Below are 17234 nucleotides of genomic sequence, written 5' to 3' on the forward strand. Positions count from 1 at the left end.
TGTCTGGTGAACAATTTCTGTGTAGATTTGGCCATATTTTTAGGGTCATTGTCTTGCTGAAAGACCCAGTGACGACCCATCTTCAGCTTTCGGGCAGAGGGCAACAGATTTTGATTCAAAATGTCCTGGTATTTCAAAGCATTCATGATGCCATGCACCCTAACAAGGTTCCCAGGGCCTTTGGAAGAGAAACAGCCCCACAGCATCACTGACCCACCCCCATACTTCACAGTGGGTATGAGGTGCTTTTCAGCATGCACATCTTTCGTGGCACGCCAGACCCACTTAGAGTGTTTGTTGCCAAAAAGCTCAATCTTGGTCCCATCTGACCAAAGCACATGGTCCCAGGCTTCAACTATGACCGTGTGCTTTGGCAACAAACACTCTAAGTGGGTCTGGCGTGCCACGAAAGATGCGTATGCTGAAAAGCATCTCATACCCACTGTGAAGTATGGGGGTGGGTCAGTGATGCTGTAGGGCTGTTTCACTTCCAAAGGCCCTGGGAACCTTGTTAGGGTATATGGCATCATGAATGCTTTGAAATACCAGGACATTTTGAATCAAAATCTGTTGCCCTCTGCCCGAAAGCTGAAGATGGGTCGTCACTGGGTCTTTCAGCAAGACAATGACCCTAAACATAGGGCCAAATCTACACAGAAATGGTTCACCAGACACAAAATCAAGCTCCTCCCATGGCCATCTCACCTTGTTTTGTTGGCAAAAAGGGGTTGTACAACGTATTAACACTAGGGGTGCTAATAATTGTGACACACATTATTTGATGTCAAATAATTATTTCTTTATGTGGGATTTTTTTCCCCCACTGAATAAATGCACTTGTATTGAAGGTTGGATTTTTCTCTGTTTTTCCATTAAGGTCCGATATTATTTGAATTAAAAAAAATATTAGAAGCTAAAAAACACATCTTAAACAGGGGTGCCAATAATTATGGAGGGCACTGTATACTAGTGCTACTTGTTCATGTGTAATATTGTTTTTGTGTGCGTTTTAGATTATGGCCTTGAAACCTTACGACTTAAGGCGGAGACTTTACGTCATCTTTAGAGGCGAAGAGGGTCTCGATTATGGAGGCTTAGCTCGGTAATTTATTAAAATGATATTAAATTGCAAAGCAACATTGCTGAAATTTGTGTCCTCGGTTATTTTTGTCTCTCTTCCCTAACTGAATTTGTTTTCCCTCGTCTGGTTCTTAAGGGAGTGGTTCTTCTTGTTGTCGCATGAGGTGCTGAACCCAATGTACTGTCTATTTGAGTACGCTGGCAAGAGCAACTATTGCCTGCAGATCAACCCGGCTTCTGCTATCAACCCTGACCACCTCTCATATTTCTGCTTTATCGGCAGATTTATTGCAATGGTATGCTCTCAAAAAGCTCCTCTCACTCCAATATTTATATGTTAGACCACAGAATTAGCAGATGTTTTTATACTTTGCATATTTACTTGTGTTGTTCAAAATATATTATACTGTTGTGCAAATGGTGCCATGTTTCTTTCCAAGTCAGACAATAATGCAGCGATTTGTTATGAATGTACCCCTGTTTTTGAGACTGCTTGGAAGTTGGAAATAGTCCACTTGGATTTAATAAGCTTTATACTAGAATTCTAAACATTGCATGGTTAGTTATTTCTTTTCCGGGGAATAAATCAAATGTGATTAACATTCTATCAGCAGGCATAAATAGTTGTTTTTGGCAGCCATAGTTTTTCTAAGGATATAAGGACACCAATTCCAATACAGAACTTGTGTATTTGTGTGAAATGGTCAGGTAGTATAAGCAATATATTTTTATGTTTTTGGAGCACAATATCTCGCCAATTTAAAATAATACACTGTTGTACAAAAGAAGCTTTAATATTTTCAGATTTATGTTACGTTTTCTAAACATTTTGAGCTGGGATTGGTGTTGGGGTTAAATTGCAACAAGTATAGTTTATTGTTAAATAAAACGTGCTGCTTGCTATTCTTGCTGAGGTTCATACACGTTTGTTGTCAGTGATCGACATAGAAGGACTACAGTTTACCTCAACAAAGCTGTTGGAAAATCTAGACTTTCCAACAATCATTTTTATAATGCACGCTATTCTTTTAAAAAAAATACTCCCACAGTTGTGGACCATTGCTTGCGAATGAGATATCAATGTACACCTGTGTAGCATTTTCATAATATAAAACAATTGAAAAGAGTTAAACCCCCAAAAATTGGAAATTTCCCTGATATTTTTCTTTTTTGAACAGTGTTTCCGTATTTAAGTGGGTTGTTGCCTAGAGTACTGTTTATTCACATTTATTATTCACTAGCAGTATGGCACGGGTGCTTCTCGGGTTTGTGTAATGTGAATACAATACAAACGAATGCCAGTTAAAAAATACTTTCCTCAGAGGTTCAACTGTAATGTAGTAAAAGTCAAAGGACATCATAAATGGGTTAACGCGCAATCGCTTTACCATCACTGTGTACACTGTGTGCGAGCGACGTGGAGAAGAATGAGAGAGAGTTTTTATGTTTCACACTAAATGCTCTTGATACACCGCACTACCCTAAGGGACAGCGCTTTTAGTAAACAGAAAACACCATACAATCACAACCAGTATCAATCATGGTTGCCACAACTACCCATGAACCATTGCGGGCATAACACATAATAAATAACACTCACTACAGTATGAACATCCAGCCAAAATGAATCCCTAACTGATATTCTGAAAAATTGTAAAAAAAGAAAAAATAAATAAACCCAGCGTCCTGTTGTCGAGTACATTTAAATTTATACATGAAACTGTAAAGTTTGAAAGCCAACTGTGACATTGCAATTGCAAGAGACGCGTCTTTTGCCCAAAAGATGATGCTGTTGCCGCCACAGTCAAGGATTTTCTATGCTAATTTTTGGAGTTTTGAATCCATTTTCCAAACTAAATGGAGGCCTAAAGAAATCCAACCCATCGATGAACAGTCCCAGAAAAATGAAGTACAAATGTGTGAAATTTCTTTAAATATCTGCCCAGCCGTTTCGGAGTCCATAGGGAACGAACACACACACACACATTATATAAGTATAGATATAGTTACCTCATGCTGTTACTTAACAATCTGCTCAGTTTAACTGCCTAGTGTGAAAATGCATCCATATTTTGAGATTTCATTTGATAGATGATATACATTCATGTAAGCTCTGGCTCTTTGCTTCGCCCTTAGACAAACTAGGCAGGTGTGACTAATACAATCTGAAAATGATATTATATTTTCTCTGCCCTTAGGCACTTTTTCATGGAAAGTTCATCGACACGGGCTTCTCCCTGCCTTTCTACAAACGTATGCTCAATAAGAAGCTCATCCTCAAAGATTTAGAGTCCATCGACCCTGAGTTCTATAACTCACTTATATGGATAAGGTGAATATTTTCACGGAATCAATATTATCTGTTGCCCAAGTAACAAAGACAATGATGGCGAATGGGTTTGTACTACCCTTAAAAAATGAAAATAATGCATAAGTATTGAGACATTAAAGGGGAAGTTCAGAATGTTTTCCTTAGTTAGTGAGGGTTTGATTAGTCAGTGGAGTTGGTTTCAACAAATTTCATGCATTTTCTCATTTGTTAGTTGCAGGGCTCTGCCGAGGCTAAGCCAGCACGACTCAATGGTGCTTGCTAGCATGCCAATAAAAACAACATATGCACGCATGAGAATCACAGATGACCCATGCAATCAATTGTGTTGGCTGTTTTCAGGATATAGTTATTAAAACTTACCATTGCATATCTATAATTGTAGTATCTACGGCAACATTTGTAATCCAGCAGCTCAGCAGGGAACAGGCTGTTTAGGCAAGCTGGGCAGAGTGATAGCAAATAGTTTTTTTTTTAACTTCTGATTGTTTGGTGAGAACGAAAGGGACTCCCCATCCCTCAAATCAATCACCCTGACGCACTGTACTGTTTAGTCTTTGGCCACAACGTGATTCGTTTGAATAGTTAGATCTGTTCATATTTTATGTTACTACATGAGATATTTACAAAAAAATACAGTTTTCAAAATTTTAAATTGAACTTTTCTTTCCAAACAGCGCCAGCAACACGGCAGTTACATCGCAGCAAGACTGCAGTAAAGCACTAACAGGACTGGTTATTAGAAACACTAAAGTCTTTGTCAGCCATCTTCTTCTTCCTCCTGTGGAATAAAACCATGGAAGTCTTCACCCTCAGTGTCTGCTATGAATGGGCTCAGATATACTTTGCCACGCACCTTCTCAGTCTTTCTTTCGTTGTCACTTTCAATGTATCTCATAGTGAGGCAAATTGCCTCCTGAGCTTGTGCCGTCCTCTGTCACGCAGCAGACCGGCTTTTCGAAACCCGTTGGTGATGGTGGATTTTTTTCGCACTGCTGTCAGGATCCACTGGCAAACTTGTGCAAAAGTCTGCCACTGGCCAGTTTTGGTAAACAATCTCTCGCCGCTGGTCATCCAAGCCTCTCATTCAACTCTGAGTCCCACTTTAAAAGCACAATTCACACTAATGTCAAGTTGCTGCAGACACTTTGTTGTGCCCCCAGGAATCACAGTTGGAATGGAGTTTGTCTTCTTGATGGCTGCTTATGTGCAGCAGCTGTTTCCTACTTGATCAGCCACTTCAGTTGCTTTTAACTTAAAAGCTGTGTCATATGTATTTCTTCTAGCATTTTCCATGATGCAGGACTGCTAATTTTAATCATGCACAAAGATGGGGTCTGCTACTTTTATTCATGCTCAAAGGTAAATTACCGGTAATAGTGCAAACTAGCGTCTGCCACGACGCCTATATTCCATGTGTCTCACTCTTACATTTTATGCTCGAGTGCCCCTGGCGGCCTTGCGATAATGTATAAATTGTCCGCATCATTGCACACGTCGTAGGATTCAAAATGAGGGGAAAATAGTAGCGGCTTGTAGTAGTAGTAGTAGTAGTGTAGTAGTAGAAATTACGGTACTTGAAGCAGACACTGTTTTTTTCATCTGTGCGATTTTGACAAAGATCAGCTCACATTTGATGGTGATTTTATGCAGAAATGTGAGAAATTTGAAATGGTTCAGATACTTTTTCCTACCACTGTATGTAAAATGATTTGTTTCTTCTTAGGGACAACAACATTGAGGAGTGTGGTTTGGAGATGTATTTCTCAGTGGACATGGAGATCTTAGGCAAAATCACATCGCACGACCTCAAACCTGATGGCACCAACGTTCTAGTCACAGAGGAAAACAAGGAGGAGTACATTAGGTTCGGGCACTTGAAGTGATTAGCGTTTAGCATATGCAACGTTTTAATGTTTTGTGTGGTTTGCAGTTTAATGGCAGAGTGGAGGTTCTCCCGTGGAGTTGAAGGTCAAACCAAAGCTTTCCTGGATGGTTTTAATGAGGTAGTTCCACTTCAGTGGCTTCAGTATTTCGATGAAAAGGAGCTTGAGGTAAGCAGAATTTGCTCTTCGTTGATTGTGGTGGGACACATACACCGGGAAAATTCTTTGGTGGCATTCACTATATTTCTATAATTGTTTATATTCTCACTGAATATTTGGATTTTTGGTAAGACGTTTATTATGATTAAAGGGATTGATTTTCATTTGTAACTCCTTCACATTCCCGTAAGGATTCGTCACGGTTTTTTGAGATTCCTGAGAAGCATTTGTGATCCATGTGAACATTAAACAACTGTTTTGAAACCATCAAAATTTCCATCATTATTATAACATTGTAACTATCCATAGTCTCGGTCAATACTACAAACAAATGCGTGACCTTTGTACACAACATTTGTGAAAACGGAAACATATGAGTTACTCTTTTCACTTGAGTAATTAGATTAAATACAATGAACTGTGTGGTACTAGTTTTGCCCTTTTTTTCCTTGTAAAATGACTTGGATTACCAGCAGTTAGTACTTCACGATATGATTTGCGATCCAAAGCTCATGATAACGATGATCGATACATACATATTTATACTAGGGGTGTAACGGTACACAAAAATCTCGGTTCGGTACGTACCTCGGTTTTGAGGTCACGGTTCGGTTCATTTTCGGTACAGTAAGAAAGCAAAATGCAAAATATAAATGTGTTGTTTATTACACACTTTTGTGCTTTCAACAATAGCAACATTAGCCTATACCAGTACTTCTCAAATGGTGGGGCGCGCCCCCCCAGGGGGGCGCAGAGCGATGCCAGGGGGGGGCGCGAGTGACCTCGGGGAACATGCTTTTTTTTTTTTTTTTTTTTTTTTTGCCGTACTAGAATAAAGTGTACTTGCACATCCACTCCGTGGGTGGCAGTGGCGCTCTCATTTTCAAAGTGCGTGCAGTATTTTTGAAGTAAGCAAGAGCACACGGAAGAGACTCATGCAGAGCTGGACTCACGCAGCGACCCACTGTCTTTCTCACGTGTCCGGCCGAGAAGTGCTGTTTTCGGCTTGGGATCGTCACGACCACCGCCCTCACCTACGGTTCTCCCTCGGCCGCCGAGAATGCGCTTTTTTCGGGCCGTTTGCCTTTGACTTTTAATATAGTGGGAAATGAGGAAAGACCACTGTTTACTGAGTCTAAAAATGATTATAGCGGAGAAGCCAAATCAGTTAAGACGCCACGTTTTTCAGCGAAAATGTGCCGAATATTGCCAATTGTCACAATCGTCCCGCTTTGTCAGTGTTATATCAGTAAACCAGTGAGCACTGTGGTGAATCAGCGAAAATAAAAACTTTCCTTCTGTCCAGAGACCTTTTCCCCCCCTTCTATTCAGTTTTGTTTTTTTTCGGTCAAATTTTTTGGCATGTTGTCCTGAAGAGTAAATGTTTCTAATCAATTTGAATTTGTTATTATTTACTGATTTTATTACATTTTATTTTTCAGTATCAAATGGTCAAAAATGTACCTTGAGTGTATTTTTACAGTTTGGATGTGACTTTTTTTTTTTTTTTTTTTTTTTAACTTCAGGCAAATTGTCTTTTCTGTTACAAGCAACACAATGTTAAAAAAGTTATACTTTATTATAAGTTGATCTATGTTACTTTTTTTCTTTAATAGAAAAAAAGGACACAATGTTAGGCTGAGGCGTACTTATAATAGTAATATAGACGAATGATACTAGTTACAGTGGCGGCAGAGAGTTGGGGGGGGGCGCGAAACATTTACGTCTTCCTTGGGGGGGCGTAACAGAAAATAATTGAGAAGCACTGGCCTATACGAAGCTAGAATTCTGCTCAAAAATAGAAACTACAATATTCTGAAATGTAGATATTTTGAAAAACAAAATAAAAATAAGTAACATTGGCTCAGACTTTTAAAAAAAATATCTAATGTGCAAATTGAACAGTTGCAACATTGAACAGTTTTAAGTTTCTCATATTAACTTTATGACCACAGCCTCGAAAAGTAAGGGTTGAATTCGGGCTGTCAAACAATTAAAACTTTTAATTTAATTAATCACAGCTTAAAAATTAATTAATCGTAATTAATCGCTGAAAATTACTCCAACTTCAGGCATGAAAATCACTCACCTTTCGGCGAAATTCGCCGTTTTAAAGTAAAAAAGGGTGACGTATGTGAATTGTGTAAATCCGTGGAGAAAATTTTTAAGGGGATGGGGGTCGTAATTCCATGTAACTAACTAACTACATGTTTTATTGAAGTTGCTAAGCCTGTCGCGATATGCAATGAGTCCATTTGTCGCAAGGTAATTAAAAATGAGGGTGATATTTTTCAAGGCTATTTCAAGGTTTTATCATTGCGTGCCTGCGTGCTGGGTGCACTCGGCACACATGCGTGTAGATGACATATGAGACTCCATTTCATTTCACAGATGTTTATTGGTAATCAACACGCCGAAGGATTACAGTTCGGACATAAAAAATGAGGAAACGCATGTATATTAAACACTGTAAACGTTAGCATTGCCACATTGAGACTAATGGGTAAAAAGAGACAACCTACTTTAGCCTGCTATAAAACATTGGCAGTCTTCTCCGAAACGTAAGCTTGGGGTTAAAAGGTGACACTTCAAACGTTAAAAATCGCTGGCTAACAGCATTTTCAAACGAAAAAAAAAAATCTATGAGTGACACCACAAGCAATGACTTCCGGTGAACATTTCAAAATAAAAGTATGTCACGTTCATATAAATAACGATTTCTGGAGTTAATCCCACATACTTCAGAATCAATACTATTATATGTAAATACTATAATACTACAGAATTCAGATTCCACACTAAGAATAGCTTTAAAATGATACCCCTTTTGAAAAATATGATTGGCAATGAATATTATAATTAATACTATTATATATAGTAGTATACTATAATAATAATTAGAGATGTTGATACCGATCGATCGGGTCCGATCATGTCATTTTCAAAGTATCAGAATCGGCAAAAAAATATCGGCCATGCCTTTTTTTAATATACTGTATATATAGATATATTTTAATTAAATCGTTTTCTAATTGTATTTAACGTCACAGACATAATATGTTACACTCATCTAGAGTCTTTAGTTTAGGCTTAAGGTAGGGTTATCAAATTTATCCCGATAACGGCGGCAATGAATTTTTTAAAAAACGTGTCACGTTAAAATTGGGGCTGTCAAAATTATCACGTTAACGGGCGTTAATTTTTTAAATTTATCACGTTAAAATATTTGACGCAATTAACGCATGCACTGAATGACTCGCTCGCACATTGCCTCAAACAGATCACAATGAGGCCGTTTATGGACAATAAGAGTGAAGAGAATGCCACCGGCCGCTTGGGGGCAGCGCCATTCCATACTCATGTTATTTCTTCTAAACGTGGGAGAATTAGTAGTTGTGAGACGTTTATGCTGTATTCACAGTGCAATGCAAATTGCTATTTGTGCCCCACACATATTTCAGTAAGTTTACTTTCTTTTAGTGGCAATTATGAGTCTCTTGTTGTATTTTGGATAAGATATGTAAAGATATACTGTATGTTATACAGTAAAGGCGAGTGGACACATGCGTTCTTTGGACCGCGCCGTTTATTGGCATAAGCTTCAGCAACTCCTTCACAACAAACATAAGTATCGTTTAGTTAAAGCACAACAAAAATAATATTCCTATCTCTCCAAAAAAAAAAATAATGTTCGCAAAAAGAAAAGCACTTTAGTCTATAGTAATGAGGCCCTATTCTGACACACAGTTAAACAACAATGCAACATGAACTGGCATTCCATATCAAAATAGCTATGCATACGATAAACTAATTTTTAAGATGTAATTTACTCAATTAAAAATTTTAATCGTTTGACAGTCCTAGTTAAAATATTTAACGCAATTAATGCATGCGCTGCATGACCTTCTCACTCATTGTCGCGCTCAATCTGTAATGACACCGTTTTACTTATATAGAGAGATAAAAGGCAGCGCAAGTTGAGTAGAGTGAACGTTCGCAGCCTTTGGTGCCTTTTATTAATTGGCTAAAGCCTTGCAATCCCTCTCCCCATGATTAGAAATATCATGGGAAGCAATGTGGGGAAGTAAGGTGGCATTTGATCATTGTCTTAACACCTTATGTTATCTCCCAACGCAGAGAAGATATACCAATTGGTAGCACGTTGCACAGTCATGGTCCCACTTCCCATCATGCATTTGGGATGGCCACAGTATCATTTACTGAAAGCTCAACAAATACAGTAGATGGCAATATTTAGTGACAATATACAATGTCACAAGTCCTTCTATGCGTGGATCCCTCTCACAGAAAGAATGTTAATAATGTAAATGCCATCTTGAGGATTTATTGTCATAATAAACAAATACAGTACTTATGTACTGTATGTTGAATGTATATATTCGTCTGAGTTTTATTCATTTTTTTCTTAATGCATTGCCAAAATGTATATGATCAGGAAAAATTATCGGGAATGATTGGAATTGAATCGGGAGCAAAAAAAAGCAATCGGATCGGGAAATATCGGGATCGGCAAATACTCAAACTAAAACGATCTTGATCGGATCGGGAGCAAAAAAAAACATGATCGGAACAACCTTAATAATAATGCTAGATTTTGTTTTTAAGAATTGTTTTGATTAATGTTGGAAAGGCGAAGTCAGTGTTCTGAATCAGTTTACATTCCATTCTTTTGCACTGGTAAATGCTATCAACATTTGACCTCATTGTTTATGTGTGTTTAATTATTGTTATTTACATGTTCATTTGTACTTTTAACAAAGAATTTTAGTGTTACTAAATGTTTTTGTGAATTAATGAGCGTCAACAAAAATTTGATTGCTAAATTGTTAATATACATATATATATTTTTTTTTTATTGGTCGACTAATCATAAAAAGTCTGCTGACTTATTGGGAGAAAATTAGTCGTTTGAGACAGCACTACCGTAACATATTTTCCCCACACCCTTGTAACGTTTTTAACCCCTGACCCATTTTCATGCCTGTAACTTGATACTGAAATAGTAGTTTATTTAAGCCTGAGAGGATTTTTGTACAATCTTTGTAATTAATGTACAAAATATTAAAAGCAGCTAATAGCTGGCGGGGGGCTTCAATTATCGATTCATAATCGAACTGTAGCCTCTGAATCGTAGTCGAATCGTTATGCCCCAAGATTCCCACCTCTAGTTATGAATGTGCGTGTTATGATTTCTGTACTGTATGTGTGTGATCCAGGTGATGCTATGTGGCATGCAAGAAGTGGACTTGCAGGACTGGCAAAGGAATACAGTGTATCGCCATTATACAAGGAACAGTAAGCAGATCATCTGGTTCTGGCAGGTAAAGTCTACTGTGCCAACATATGCCATCCAGATGAATGGAAGCATATTTTTCTGACACTTAATATATGATTGGCTGACAAAAGCTAAGCTTCACACAACAAAATTCCTCCGCAAGCAAATGTCGTCACTCATCTGCTCAGGCGTAGTGCCAGACATCAGAATTGCGTTGCTGTGATTTAACTCGGGTTCAATATGAAATGTAGCTGACTTGGAAAATTGCGAACCCTAGAAACTGTACTGACGGTTGTGCGTTGTTCATTCTTTCCTCCCCCGCAGCTGGTGAAAGAAGTGGATAATGAAGTGCGTCTGCGCCTCATGCAGTTCGTCACTGGGACCTGCCGGCTCCCTCTGGGCGGCTTCGCTGAGCTCATGGGTCAGCGAAAGATGGGCCTTGCAAAGTTTTGGCATGTTTTATTTTTTTCACTGCCTCACACTTTTGGCCTTGTTTGCCACTGTAGGAAGTAACGGGCCTCAGAAGTTCTGCATTGAGAAGGTTGGGAAGGAAACATGGCTTCCCAGGAGCCACACATGGTAGGATGCATTGGAATTTCATGTTGTTCTTTGCATTCGAAATCAAACCTGTTCTCCCATATATTTGTTCGTTTGCAGTGAATGAGTGAAAAACTGCTTTTTATGTTCACTTGAGTTATATTTCTTACATTATTTTAACTTGCACTTGCCAAACGGGGTTGGTGGTACAATTTTTACATGAATATCTTACCATCAGCACATCTTAGAATAGTTATTCCTTTATTATAGGGATCCCTAATATCTAAGATTTAACTTCTTTTTCAATTTTTAATATATTCATTTTTACATTATTTTTTTATCTAAGACACCCTGACTCTTTTGTCTTTTTGCCACTCTTATTATTTAAAGGGGATTTTCTTGAAATTGATGACAAATTTCTGAATGAATTTTAAGTTGTTTTGTTTTTAATAGGGCTGTCAAACGATTAACATTTTTAATCAAGTTAATCACAGCTTAAAAATAATTAATCGTAATTAATCGCAAGTCAAACCATCTCTAAAATATGCCATATTGTTCTGTAAATTATTGTTGGAATGGAAAGATAAGACGGATATATACCTTCAACATACTGTACATAAGTACTGTATTTGTTTATTATAACAATAAATCCACAAGATGGCATTAACATTATTAACATTCTTTTTGTGAAAGGGATCCACGGATAGAAAGACTTGTAATTCTTAAAGGATAAATGTGAGTTTGTATATTGTGACTAAATATTGCCATCTAGTGTATTTGTTGAGCTTTCAGTTAATGATACTGTAGCGATTTAACTTCTGCCCAAATGCATGATGGGAAGTGGTGCAACCATGACTGTGTGTGGTGCCCGCAAATGCTATATTTTCTTTGCGTTGTGTGCAATATATGGTGTTAAGGAAAAGGTCAACTTCTATCAGTCTTCCCCACCTCGATTCCCACACTATCTATAGTTATTGTGGGAGAGGTGTCAAGTATAACCACGGCTGCACTGAATGCCTGTATCTACTCCACTCACTTGATGCTGCCTCTTAGCACTGAATATAAGTAAAACAGCGCCATTGTACTGTTTGCGATAATGCGTGAATGGGTCGTCCCGTGCATGCGTTAATTGCGTTAAATATTTTAACATGATTAATTAAAAAAATTCATTCCTGTTAACACGATAAATTTGACAGCCCTGGTTTTTAATAAATATATATATATATATGTATATATATTTTTTTAATTATTAAATTTATTAGGATCATGGAAGCTTCCACTTGGGGAAAATATATACATACAGTATATCCTATATATACATAATATAATGTGTATATATATATATATAATATATATATATACATACACGTAGTCCCCAAGTTACGAATGAGTTCCATTCCTACGCTGGCGATGTAACCCGAATTTCCACGTAAATCGGAACTAACCCTTTAGGTTCCCCTAAATATTCCCTAAATCTCAAAATAACTATCCAAAAAACATGTATTATACGTGATTGTACCGTCCTCGCCAAGATGTTTGAGCTAAGTCCTAGCTAGACAGCGAGCTAAGCTCCGAAATGACGTTGTCAGACATCCGTGTAGCTTTATTCAGCTGCTCATGACATCAACACTTGCGGAATGAAACTAAAATAAAAATGAAATTAAATCAGTTTCAGCTTCAATAACAGCAATTCAAATTTGTTTATAACTAGATGCTGATACAGCTATAAGAATCCACACAAACGATTAGCATGTATCAGTTAGCATCCGCACATCATCAAAAACAGTCACATAAACTCACCCCAAATATTCGGCCACCATTGAAATTGCTCAATAAATGGTACAAACGGTGTTATATACAGGTGATGCCTCTGTGGATGGTTCACAAGCAACAAGTGTGAGCGCAGGCTTGCAGCTGTAATCTGTCCCCTCTCTCTCACTCAGCTGCGCGACTTCTTCGTGGGAGCAAATGCGCTCTTCCTCGTGTGTGCGCAAATACGTTATTCTTCGTGTGTATATGCACTCTTACTCGTGTGCTATTAGTACTACCTGCTCTACGCTTCTTGCACCAAAATAAAAGTATGCATCACAAACCGAAAGTCATCATTATTTAAAAAAAAAAAAAAAAAAACGAGACTCCGGCATCATAAAATCGGAATTATCTAAGTCGGGTACGTCGTAACCTGGGGACTACTTGTATAATTATCTTAATAAATAAGGAACATCAACAATAATATAATGTTACCATTAAATTAGAACATGTTTCAGTATAACTGAGCACATCAATTTTTCAGGTTAGTGTTTGAAAAGAAAAACTCATCACACTCAAGAACTCATTTAGAGTTATTCAACAAAAAATTGAGTCCAGAACTGAAAATCAGTATCTTGTGAAACACAATGATGATATATGTAGTATCTGCCCGCACACTGTAGTGTTTAGCAGCCTTAAATTATTTATTTTCTGCAAGGTTGTTTTTTTATTTTCTAGAGGGTAGTTTTAAAATTTTATTTATACAATGTACACAACAGTGAGCTGCTAGAAAACAGTTTCACTTTGCCCTTTACAGTGACAATAAAAATACTTGGAATACTGATAAGGATATGTATAGACCCTACCCACGTGACGTCACAGCTCCGCTCTCCTGAATGGTACCGCCCACTTGTCCGTCAAAACAGTGTTAACCTGTTACGGCTACGTACATTTCTCCTATTTACGGCGTGTTTTTCTGCTCCTTAACATTAATAATCAAAATGGTGAAGGCGTGTGTGGCTGTTGGTTGCACTAACAGAGAAGATGGAAGGAGAGACTTGAAGTTTTACCGTATTCCGAGGGATCCAAAGAGGAGAGCGAAATGGACGGCTGCAATTCGACGTGAAAACTGGGCACCAAAAAATCACCACAGACTATGTAGTAGTCATTTTATATCCGGTAAGATGCATTTAAGATATACTTAGAGGGTTTTGGGCTGACAAATAACCACAATTAAGATCATTGCGAGGCTAATCGCCGACAACATACGACGTAGTACGACATAGTTTCAAATTCAAGATGTTTGTGACTTCCCTTTCTTCCACCATCGTTATTTTTTGAATAATATTTAGCTGGTACCAAGTGAAAGAAACTGGCCTCGTCTACGGGGCTGACAAATAACCACAATTAAGATCATTGCTAAACCATATAAACATTAAAAGCCTTAACTCCATTGACAAACGACATGAAATACATTAGACTTGACAGTGGATGTTAGCAATAACAAAAGATTTTGAATTGAAAATTTCGTAACTCACCTTTCCAAGCACAAGATAGATTCCTGCCGAACGAGGACCTGTTTCACCCAACCAGCAACGAAGTATTTATAAGCCTCCAAGCTCTTGAAGTTTTTCAAATTTTCGTGGGAATAGGCTGATTTTGTGTGGACAAGATAATTGTAAATATCAGCGTAGCAGATGTCAGGCAGACAGGGCGAAGACAGTGGGTCGAAAAACATCGATTTGGGCATCAAATATGGATCTGGCGACTGTATAGAACGAAGCTTTTCCACATAACGCCTTTTATGCAACACATCCAGTGAGTTTACGGCATCAGAAAACACCGGGTCTTCCATGAAATGCATTTTAAATTCCTCGATCAATTGAAAACAATGCTAATACAGAGACAAAATGACGGACAAGTGGGCGGAACCACACAGCGAGCACGTGGTTTTGTGACGTCGGTGGGTAGGGTCTATAGATACTGTTACTATCTATATGTGATACTATCAATATACAGTAGATACTGTTAATGATGTGACAACTATCCCCATCCAAATTCTGACAACCAACCCCAACTCATGTTTTTGGCTAAACTAGCAGCTAGCAAGTAACTGACTAGCTACAATATGAATGAAAACTGCCTTTGTCCTCATACATCTTAATCCTAACACATTCATAACTAGAAACTTATTGTGTAAAAGCCCAAAAAAAAAGAACAGGGAATATCTGAAAATTCTATAATTCACCTTGATAAAAGATAACTACACAATTACACTTAAGATTATAATTGCTGCAATTCTGATCATTTCATGACTGTTATTCTGGTGGTCGAGTTATTGTGTGACAACCAATCCCGTTCTCTCCTACCTTCTACAATCCAAGAAAATAGCATTTTATTGTTCTGTCAGTCCTTATACAGTGCTGGCCAGAAGTATTGGCACCTCTGCAATTCAGTCAGATAATGCTCAATTTCTCCCAGAGAGTGCAATTACAAATGCTTTGGTATTAATATCTTCACTTATTTTGTTTGCAATGAAAAAACACAAAAGAGAACTTAAAAAATTAAATCATTATAATTTAACACAGAACTCCAAAAAATGGGCCGGACAAAAGTATTGGCACCCTCAGCCTAATACTTGGTAGCACAACCTTTAGACAAAATAACTGCGAACAACCGCTTTCAGTATCCATCAATGAGTTTCTTACAATGCTCTGCTGAAATTTTAGACCATTCTTTTTTGGCCAACTGCTCCAGGTCTCTGAGATTTGACGGGGCCCTCTCAAAACTGCCATTGTCAACTCTATCCACAGGTGTTCTATGGTGATTTAGGTCTGGACTCATTGCTGGCCACTTTAGAAGTCTCCAGTGCTTTCTCTCAAACCATTTCATAGTGCTTTTTGAAATGTGTTTAGGGTAATGGAAGACCCACGACCTCTGAGGGAGACCCAGCTTTCTTACACTGGGCTCTATATTATGCAGCAAAATTTGTTGGTAGTCTTCGGACTTCATAATGCCATGCACACGGTCAAGCAGTCCAGTGCCAGAGGCAGTAAAGCAACCCTAAAACATCAGGGAACCTCTGCCATGTTTGACTGTGGGAACCGTGTTTTCTTTGAAGGCCTCGTTTTTTTCCCCTGTAAACTCTATGTTGATGCCTTTTCCCTAAAAGCTATTCATTTGTCTCATCTGACAGAGAACATTCTTCCAATACGTTTTTGGCTTTGTCTGGTAAGTTTTGGCAAACTCCAGCCTGGCTTTTTTATGTCTCTAGGTCACAAGTGGGGTCTTGCTGGGTATCCTACCATAGAGTCCCTTTTCAGTCAGACGCCTCAGTCTGTAGGACAGCTTGAACTTGTTTGGCTGTTAGTGGAGGTTGTTTATCTACCATCCGCACAATCTTTCATTGAAATCTCTCGTCAATTTTTCCTTTCCGTCCACATCTTGTGAGGTTAGCCAGTGCCATGGGCTTTACACTTCTTAATGACACTGTGCACAGTAGACACAGGAACATTCAGGTCTTTGGAGATGGACTTGTAGATTTGAGATTGCCCATGCTTCCTCACAATTTTGCTTCTCAAGTCCTCAGACAGTTGTTTGGTCTTGTTTCTTTTCTCTATCCTCAATGTGGTACACACAAGGACACAGGACAGAGGTTGAGTCAACTTTAATCCATTTTAACTGGCTGCAAGTCTGATTTAATTATTGTCACCACCTGTTATGTGCCACAGGTAAGTAACAGATACTGTTCATCACAGAAATTATAGAAACATTACATGATTTTTCAAAGGGTGCCAATACTTTTGTCTGGCCCATTTTTGGAGTTTTGTGTAAAATGATAATGATTTTGTTTTTTTCTCTATTGTCTCTTGTGTTTTTTCATTGCAAGCAGCATAAATGAAGATTTTACTCCCAAAGCATTTGTAATTGCAATCATTTTCTGGGAGAAATTGAGCATTACCTGACAGAATTGTAGGGGTGCCAATACTTTTGGCCAGCACTGTATGTGGCTGGCATGGCTGAATGAGCAAAAATATTTAAATGCACTGCAAAAACACACCTCCTTAAAACTAGTTTAATTCCCTTGTTTTCAGTGTAAATCTACAGAAATATGTCAAATTATCTGCCAGTGCTTTATGGAACCCCGAAAGAGTCAAAATGAAATAAATAAAAACAATATTTTGGGAGAAAAAAAAAG

At 38.1% G+C, this 17234-nt stretch overlaps 1 protein-coding gene across 4 annotated transcripts in view; it reads left to right on the forward strand.

Moving 5' to 3' along the window:
- Positions 1-17234, forward strand: part of LOC130908563 (NEDD4-like E3 ubiquitin-protein ligase WWP1) — a 56582-nt gene that overhangs the window by 27625 nt on the left and 11723 nt on the right. For all 4 annotated transcript variants that reach the window (XR_009061615.1, XM_057824118.1, XM_057824116.1 and 1 more), the window contains exons 17-24: positions 1014-1102; positions 1217-1376; positions 3279-3412; positions 5136-5276; positions 5343-5463; positions 10692-10796; positions 11075-11171; positions 11257-11329. Coding sequence is in view for 3 of the 4 variants with exons in the window: in XM_057824118.1 (XP_057680101.1) it covers positions 1014-1102; positions 1217-1376; positions 3279-3412; positions 5136-5276; positions 5343-5463; positions 10692-10796; positions 11075-11171; positions 11257-11329 (920 nt within the window). In the remaining variant the exon portion in view is untranslated. The remainder of the gene's footprint in view (positions 1-1013; positions 1103-1216; positions 1377-3278; positions 3413-5135; positions 5277-5342; positions 5464-10691; positions 10797-11074; positions 11172-11256; positions 11330-17234) is intronic.

Source organism: Corythoichthys intestinalis, chromosome 20 (genome assembly GCF_030265065.1).
Source record: "Corythoichthys intestinalis isolate RoL2023-P3 chromosome 20, ASM3026506v1, whole genome shotgun sequence".
Lineage (NCBI taxonomy): Eukaryota > Metazoa > Chordata > Actinopteri > Syngnathiformes > Syngnathidae > Corythoichthys > Corythoichthys intestinalis.